The sequence below is a fragment of the Poeciliopsis prolifica genome, unplaced genomic scaffold (genome assembly GCF_027474105.1).
Source record: "Poeciliopsis prolifica strain line A6 unplaced genomic scaffold, Auburn_PproV2 SCAFFOLD027, whole genome shotgun sequence".
Taxonomy (NCBI): domain Eukaryota; kingdom Metazoa; phylum Chordata; class Actinopteri; order Cyprinodontiformes; family Poeciliidae; genus Poeciliopsis; species Poeciliopsis prolifica.
Genome location: NW_026562402.1, coordinates 7,165,571 through 7,173,882, shown reverse-complemented (window position 1 = coordinate 7,173,882; position 8,312 = coordinate 7,165,571). Strand labels below are relative to the sequence as shown.

The following is an 8,312-nucleotide window of genomic DNA, read 5'->3' as shown; positions in this document are numbered from 1 at the left end:
CTATTCACCTTAAAATCCATCTATGGTTTGGAACTAAACTCTGTTTTTGTACATCTCACTTGCCCAAATATTTGTAGAATGATTTAGATAACAGGAAGATGTAAATATATTTTAATTACATCAAATCAGATCTTTTTGTTCATTCTTAAAAAATAATGCACGTTGATGTCAGCCATTAGTATTAAAAACATCTCTACCAGAAATTAGGGTTAGGGCAACCATAGGAGCTACAGTTCAGCTTTATACTCAACCAAGCTGAAACAAAATAATCCAATCTGCAGATCATGACCAGTGTTTATTGCATGATTTTCTTTCAAACACACTTTCATAAAATTAGGATAAAATTTGTAAAGAAGAGTTTCTGTTTTATTACAAATGAAGGGTGTCAGAAATTCAGAAGCAGTCAGCAGAATCACAGCCGCCTCGTCACAGGGGTTTGTTTGGAAGGATTTGCGCAGAGGTGTTGGTTCAGCCACAGCACGATGTTGAGGAAACAGTCGACCTGAGTGTCCACCCTGGACAGAGAGTGTCCGTCGTCTGGAAACCACAACAACCTGGAGAGAGAAATGAAACGGCAGAAGTCCAAAGGTCTGGGCCACCAATTTAGGTTTTTATGTTGCTCACTTGTACCTGACAGGTGAACCTCTGCTCTTCAGGACTTTGTAGAGCTCCAGACCCTGATGAGGAGAAACCCGTCTGTCCTTCCCACCCAACATCAGTAGCACTGGAGCTTTGATCTGCACACATTAAACACAATGACATTGACTTGATAAAGGTCATGTAAACTCTTTCTTCCCTTAACTAGAAGTAACTATAAAATGTCTCTGTTGATGAAAGTAACGATTTATAGCATCTCTAAAACTCGAAACATTTTTATGTTAGAGTTTAGCACCCCGTAGAGGGCATTTTTGGTAATACAGGGAGCTTTAAAACACTCAATAAATCTTGTTAAGAATTGCTACTGAAACATAGTTGAAAATAGAAATTAACTTCTAGTCTAATTAAGGTTGTTTATCCATTTCTTCAATGCTGTGATATAATAAAGTGTGTGTTTATATGAGTCTTACCTGTGCTGCATGTGTGATGGGAGACTTCAGTAACATTGCAGCCAGGGTTTCAGCAGTAGGGATGTTGTCATATGAGAACTGAAAGCCTGCGCTTGTGTATCTCCTGTAAGCAGGAAGATAGAAAAATAAAACTCATGTCATAAAGTGACTATTACAATCTTATGTGAAAGTATCCCAACCCATTGAACTTTTGGAGAGAACAAACTTACGCAATGTTTTATTTTGCTTTCACTTAATTTGTGTTTTTATGTGCTCATCCAAAAAAAAATTCCCCTTCCCCCCCAGAAAAAGAATATTATGTACAGTTTTTCTCACCAGTCCACTATGTCACTGGTTCCCAGCAGCGTAGCGGCGTTAATGACCGGATTCCTGGCTGCACACGCTCTGTAGAAGTCTGGGTACTGACCAATCAAATGACAGGACAGAAAACCACCATGGGAACCACCAATCACTGCCAAACGTTTGGGATCGAGGGTTTTGTCACTCTGGAGCGCAGTCATAACAGCCCGCTGTATCACAGGGTGAACACAGACAAGATCAATTTCACGGTGTTAAAGGTGAAGGATCTGTGTGTTATGACAAACACTCATCTGCTACAACATCAACACATCGCTCATCATAGGTTTATTTCAAGAGACAGACAAGGAAAGTTGATACCTGAACATCTTTTACATCCTGACTCCCGATCTGACCTATGAGGGATAAAATGCTATCTTGTCCGAACCCTGTGGATCCCCGATAGTTCACTGGATGGAGACAGAATGAAAGGCAGAATGACGTCGGCTGAATTACAGAGGGATCAAATCCTGGGAACCCCAAAAAATAACAAAATCTGGTTATGATTATGATCAGCGGCATATAATGTATAATGTAATAAACAGATATTTAAAGTAAACTTTTAAAGCGCAGGGAAAGAATCCAGGCCGACATTGCCATATATTACACACAGCAACTTTACACACATGGGATCTTTCCAGGTGTTTTCCTCAAACACATCTGTAAGATTATAAAAGTCACCATCTGTGTGTTTTTGGAAGAATTTCTGCAGGCAAGCAAGGAAACAAAATATCTCACCCATAAGCACGGCAAAGCCCAGTTCAACCAGTCCAGCGGTGGTGCTGTTCCACTCTGCAGGGAACTGGGAGTGAGGGCCACCTAAACGAGCAAGGCATTATTCTGGGTGTTCATATGTGCCGTTTTGTTATGTGAACATATCCCATGCAAAGCCAAAGAGAGGTCCAGACCATGGATGAAGACAACCACAGGTGTTCCGGTTTCACAGAAGAGACGGGACGGTTTGACCAAGATGGCCCCGAAATCTAAACCAGCTGTTTGGAAAACAGGTAATGAAGAAGAATGGAGAAAAAAAACTTATTTAATCCGAAAATTTTCTTGAAAGTTTTTTGATTCTAAAACAAATAGAAAAATCTCAAATGTTTTTTTGTTATTTTATTGTTCATATAAATGTTCTAGCTCTTAAATGTGTACTAACATTTATTTTTTTTAAATCTATTTTTTTACATATTTGTTAAAATATCACCATGTCGTGCTTGTATGTCCTGAGCAGAAGTCGTGGCCAGTCAAATGACCGACGGGCTTCAAATTTTCCCAAATACGGAAAACATTCCGTTAACGCGACTTCTGGTCCTGAGACAGGTGATCTGTCCATCCAGGTTTGACAGATTACATCACACGTTTATCATGTTATACACCAAAGAAATCTTCTGAGACAGAAGCTAAAAGCTCACGGTAACGTCCGTTGTCCTCATCTGATGTAGGTGTGACATCTAGGACCGTCCAGAGGTAATCAAACGTCGTGACGGGCTGCTGCAGAGTTCTCCAGATTACAGTTTCGCCTGCTGATGGGAGGAATCCCACCCTCTGCACATACCAAAGCAACACATTACGTGAGCTCTAAAACCCATTACATGATGTAGGCTGGTATCGGTGTGTGTGTGTAGTGTGTCTGACCAGGGTGGGAGGCGAGTTGGGGCTGGAGCAGCAGACGACCATCAGGTCTCTTTGGACTGTCAGTAGCTTCCAGCTTCCATAAACCTTAGAAAGATCAGAGAGGTCTGCAGCCGAAATGCAGCAAAGACAAACAAAATGTCAAACCCAGGTATTAAATCCTTCTGCTTCACAATTGTGTGCAAGTATTTTTTTTTTTGCTTTTTCCCATTAAAGCTCAATAAAACACACTTGACATTAGCAGTTGTAATGTGACAAAACGTGGAAAGGTTTGAATACTTTTAAAAGATGTATGAGTTCATAATGCATATATAACAACTGCATTGTTAAAATTGTTCTTTCATTTAAAGAGCTCACAACCCCGGGCTTTTATTTTTAAATGTCATACCTTCCACCTGTCTCTGGTGGTCTTGGTGAAGATGAGATGAGGAAGGAGGAGGAGGAGGAGTATTTGGAAAGTAAGAGTCAGCAGGAAGAGGAGGAGCCGAATTTTGGGCAAAAGGAGAAGGAGGAGGTGGAAGAAGAGGAGACAGAAGAGGAAGAGGAGGAGGGGAGAGAGGGACAGCCGGTGGAGGAGGTGGTGGCGGAGGTGAATACAAAGACCAATAAGGGGACGGAGGGGGGGGAAGGAGAGGAGTTGGAGGCTGGGAGGGAGGAGGAGGAAAAATGAAAGACGGAGATGAGGACAGAAAAGAGGAGAGGGTGGGAGGAGGCGGAGGAGAGGACGGACTCTTACTATCAGAGAGGGAAGAGACTTTCTTTGTTCCTCTGTCCACCATGAAGACATCCTGACAGGAGAGACAGTTTAATTACTAATGACTCAAAATCAAACACAACTCGCTTTATTTTGAAAGTATGGCATGAATATCTGCTTGTTGTTTGCAGACAGCTGTGAGTGTTACCTTCTGGTTTCTAACGGCGCTGCTGAACACGACTTTCTGACCGTCCACAGACCAGCAGCGGGACGGCAGCGCTTCATACACACCTGCAAAATCACCTGGAACCATCGAAAATTAGTAAGATTAATAATCTAGATGTTTATTTATTAAAGCTTCAAGAGTTTAGACCAGCATGTTGCACTGAGTGAGTCTTCATTGGGTGGCCTGATTGACCTTTAACCCACCAGTCTGAGGTCTGCTGACCACACCAAGTATGGTCGAAGTCTTCCCACTCTTCAGGTCCAACTGTGCAGGTTTAATAATCAACTGTTAATGAACAGAAAACACACGCAGACGTACAAAACAACTCAAACATACGCCACACCTGCTGCACACTTAGGCACTGGTTGTGGGGCCCAAACACACTACCCTGCAGGTAGATCAACGTGGATCCATCTGGACTCAGCCTGGGACAGGACACGGAGAGGTTGTCCCCTGATAAACACTCTGGGACAGGAGAGAGGGCGGTGTAGATCAGAGGTCAGACGATCAGAGACAAATGCGTTAATAGAGACGGAGGTAAAGGTCTCACCACAGTGTCCATCCAGGCTGAGTCTGAATAAAGCCGACCTGAAACACAAGGAAGGCAAAACAGGAACAGAGAAGGTAAACCCCAATTTCTCTACATCATGTTTTAAATACATTTCTGAAAAGGTTTTAAAAAATTGTTGAAAAAAAATAAGAGAGAAATTAATAATCCTGGGATTTTTTTTAATTTACTGAATTTATTAAGCTATGACTGAGAGTGAAGGCAAGAAAATATTAGAACCGATTTCAATCAGGAAGTAAACACTTTTGCCAGGCTTTTAGGATAAAGCAGACCGTGAATCCTCCTGGTAAATACTTGGTAGAGTGAAAAAAGTTTCCATATCAACAGCAAAGAAACATTCTGAAACGAGGGATAGTGCAGATGTATTTCTAAACAGTAGAGGCTTTTTAAGGGTTTTTCTTTTTCTCATTGCTGTTGATGTCCAATATAAATATCTTAAGAAGTGTTTTGGACATTTTACTACTACTTTGAGAAGTCCCTAATCTTCCTCCAGCCTGTAGTTTGATCATTTATACATGTTCACACATTAAATACTTAGAAGGTCGAGATATAAGTTGGGTTAAAGCGATAAGTTACTTTTTTTGTCATCCTGCTTCAGTCTAGGTGTGTGTGATAAAGTCTGAGACCTGCGGTTGGAGCAGAACTTCAGTCCAAGTCTGAAAGGTTCATGGTACCAGCCGACAAAAAACACAGCCTGGCCGCCGGGAGCCCACAGAGCCTGAGGAAAACATTCATATACTGATCAGCCATGATAAAATAAAGTTTCTGCTGTGATTAAAAACATCAGTGAGAAAGAAGTGAGGTTGGCGTCTCTCCTCACCTGTCCAGGTGAGACGTCCTGCGGGACGCTCTGCAGTACATCGACCTCACCATGATGCAAATCCACCACACAGAGCACTGGGACACTCTTACTGGTCAGAGCCTCGCCCCAGTCCTCACGGTACATGCTCCTGTCCTGTGTGGACACAAAGACGTCTTCGTACAGCGAACTCGATATCGGGGTGTGTTTCCGTGGCGATGTTTGTTAACCTTTCTGCTCGCGGATTCTCCAGAACGTGTTTCTGCCGTCGAGCTCCCGCTACGCTCGGCTACGAACAGCAGCTTGCTCTCACACTCCGACCAGGACAGGCAGCCGAACTGAGCTGGACGCACACAGTGAGACATGAGGGGCGCGGCAAAGTACCACAGTCACAGACGATGCTCAGTCCGATCTCTTACTGTCGTCGTACACTCTGCCGTGGATGTTCAGGGCAGACAGGTTGAGGCTTTTCCTGAGGCCGTGACGGTCCCAGATCTGAACAGGAACAAGCACAAGCAGCAGCTTATTGAGACGTCAAAGCGTTTGTCTTCCTGGGGACGATTTCGATCCATCGTTCTTACCTCTAGGAGCTGCTGGCTGCCCGTCTCTCTGACAACAGCCCTCAGGCCACGAATTGGCGACAATTCACTCAATAACCTGAAGAACAGAAATGAATACTTCTGCAAAATAGCCACCAATGTCATCTGAAGAAAAACAGACCTGGAAATCTGATTAATTTTATCAAAGATTATTATCCTAAAGTTGACAGAGCGTATCAGTCACAGGTGACTAACGATTAATTGACGGGTGACCATTATCTATTTTTTCCACAACACGAAGGACTATGTTTTTCATCATTCAAAAAAACAAAACACATTTTTATATTTTAATCATTTGTGGATAAGAACTTCACACTGCTCTATCAGGAGGCACAGCTGAATGAGAGCTTTAAGGTGCCGGCAGCTTTTCACAGTAACTATTTCCATGTGCACAGCTTGAACACAAACATTGTTCCATCGTCTTTCACTTTTCATAAGAGAATATACCTTCTATTCTGTAAGAACTGGTGAATTGTTGAATCGTTATTTGTGCCGATTACAACAAACTGTACAGCCTGTAGGTTTACATCACTTTAGAAATATAGACATTTATTCTTGCTTAGCAAACCTCAATATGTAGAGCTCTTTTACGTTAAGGCATGGTTCAATTCCAGTTGAGCTAGAGGGAGGAAACATTTCTGCAGTGAATCTTAACAGCAGTCTGCTCTGCCTGACTGCTGCACTTTATTTCACTGAAGGTTTTATAAAGCTACAATCATTCACTTCAGGAAGTATTTTTGATATACTTTATTCAACAGACTCATGGTCCACAAGACCATGAGTTTTCTTACAGCAGATGAAACATTTGTACAGGTTTTATGGTCAAGGCTTAATAGCAGCTGTAAATATAATAGAGGATAAAACAGATACATTAAAGCAAGCACCACTCACTCTCCAGACAGCGGTGAACATGGCCCAGGTGGGAGGACGGTCCTGATGCTTTTGTGGTTGTTGCTGTCAGCGATCAGAGTCCACTGTTGTGAGAAGCGAAGTCTGGCATTTCGGACCAGGTCAGTCTGGATCCACTCTGCATGTGTACACAGTAAAAAGTTGGGATTTATTAAACGGGGCCTCTGGCAAAAGGATCATATAAATTTTACGTTGCACAAAGGCTTTATTTCATGTCTGTAATTGTTTGCAGAAATGTGATAGTTTCAGTATCGTTAATGTCCTCAAGCGATGGGGGGCAGATCTGCAAACACTCTACAATGTGGAGATCTGGGAAATAGCTCAACAAAATAGAAATGTCCTAGTCAAAGTATGGACTTGTATCGTATTAAAATGAGACCTTAAACAGGTTCACGTGTACAAATATTCCTCCACAGCAATGTGCCAGTTATCACAGTTTATGGTTGTCACTAAGCATGTCCCAAGAAGTCATTAGATTTATGGGGTGATCATTTTTCATTTAGAAAAATCTGTTACATTTCCGTTTTACTGTGGTAAGTTTGGATTTCAAGTGATTATTAATACAAATTTTGCCAAAAGCTTCCAATAAAGTGTTTGAAAATATAATCAGTTTATTTTATCGTCAGCATTATTTTTTAAACAAATTTAATAAACATGACGAGTTTAATAATAATTTTACTACAGTTATTATTACTTATTTACTGATGCAGCTGACTTTAACAACCAAGTGATGCTCACCATCAGAGGCTGCTAGCTGCAGATAGCTCACCTGCTGTCACGGTGTAGATCCGGACTTCCGGCTGCTGCTCCAGGCTCACACGAGCTGAAACGGGAGCAGCCAGGCCGCTGACCTTTCCGTACAGCCCCGTGATTTGGTCGGAGTCCATCCGCGTCTGCGGCAACACGCGCGGCTCACTATGAACCACCAGGCTCAGCTAACGAGCCTGATAATGGCACCGTCGTTGCATGAAAGTGTTTCTCCTCAGCAGCCAAATGCCTCTATTGCAGGCCGAGAGTGAAGCGCGTCGCCTGGTCAATGACTGGACTGCATTTCAGGAAGCCGCTTCAACTCCAAACCCGAATGATTTTTGCTCTACCTGCTCGGCGCCTCCATGTTGGGACTATACCACCTTGCTCAGTTCAAAGTGGGTGTAGTGCTGAACGTGACCACGAGGAGGCAGCAGAAACAACTGCAAAAATAGAAGCATTTTGTTTGTGTTAAATATAAACATGAGCCACTGCCAAAATGGTAGTGGGAAATGTGTACTTTTCCCAGAAAACGTGTTGGGCTTTCTCTGTTGAGTACATTTGTGTTAATCTTATTTTATGCTATTGCAATAAAACATTTGTTTTAAGTCCCCAGCTTCAATTTTTCCATGTGGTCTGCATGGACTCTATGAACATCAAATAAAAAGATGATGCATTAAATAATATTCATAATTTCAGATGAAAAATCTAAATAAAAACCTTTGAACGCTAAGA

At 42.2% G+C, this 8,312-nt stretch overlaps 1 protein-coding gene across 3 annotated transcripts; it reads right to left on the bottom strand.

Annotated features, from left to right (window-relative positions):
- Positions 1 to 282: 282 nt before the first annotated feature.
- On the bottom strand, positions 283 to 7,970 carry zgc:136971 (S9 family peptidase). 3 transcript variants are annotated; one of them, XM_055048628.1, is made up of 22 exons: positions 7,600 to 7,970; positions 6,813 to 6,948; positions 5,904 to 5,979; positions 5,742 to 5,817; positions 5,553 to 5,665; positions 5,344 to 5,478; positions 5,150 to 5,241; positions 4,506 to 4,543; positions 4,299 to 4,420; positions 4,159 to 4,219; positions 3,938 to 4,032; positions 3,772 to 3,823; positions 3,424 to 3,444; positions 3,039 to 3,142; positions 2,816 to 2,948; positions 2,312 to 2,395; positions 2,142 to 2,222; positions 1,725 to 1,813; positions 1,383 to 1,576; positions 1,068 to 1,170; positions 631 to 737; positions 283 to 554 (listed from the first exon to the last, which is right to left on the bottom strand). In XM_055048628.1, exons 1-22 carry the CDS (start codon positions 7,715 to 7,717, stop codon positions 413 to 415), a joined length of 2,172 nt encoding a protein of 723 aa, XP_054904603.1. In that variant the 5' UTR covers positions 7,718 to 7,970; the 3' UTR covers positions 283 to 412. The 3 variants fall into 3 exon arrangements, with proteins under 3 accessions (XP_054904603.1, XP_054904602.1, XP_054904604.1); XM_055048627.1 differs by having other exon boundaries at positions 3,424 to 3,823; XM_055048629.1 differs by lacking the exon at positions 3,424 to 3,444.
- Positions 7,971 to 8,312: the final 342 nt, after the last annotated feature.

Bases quoted from the DNA above. Each gene is read 5' to 3' on its own strand.
- zgc:136971 (XM_055048627.1), bottom strand. From the start codon at position 7,717: ATGGACTCCGACCAAATCACGGGGCTGTACGGAAAGGTCAGCGGCCTG. The intron at 6,949-7,599 runs GTGAGCTATCTG...GTACACATGCAG, and splicing joins GATCTACACCGTGACAGCAG to AGTGGATCCAGACTGACCTG. The intron at 4,220-4,298 runs GTGTGGCGTATG...AAACCTGCACAG, and splicing joins AGTGCCTAAGTGTGCAGCAG to TTGGACCTGAAGAGTGGGAA.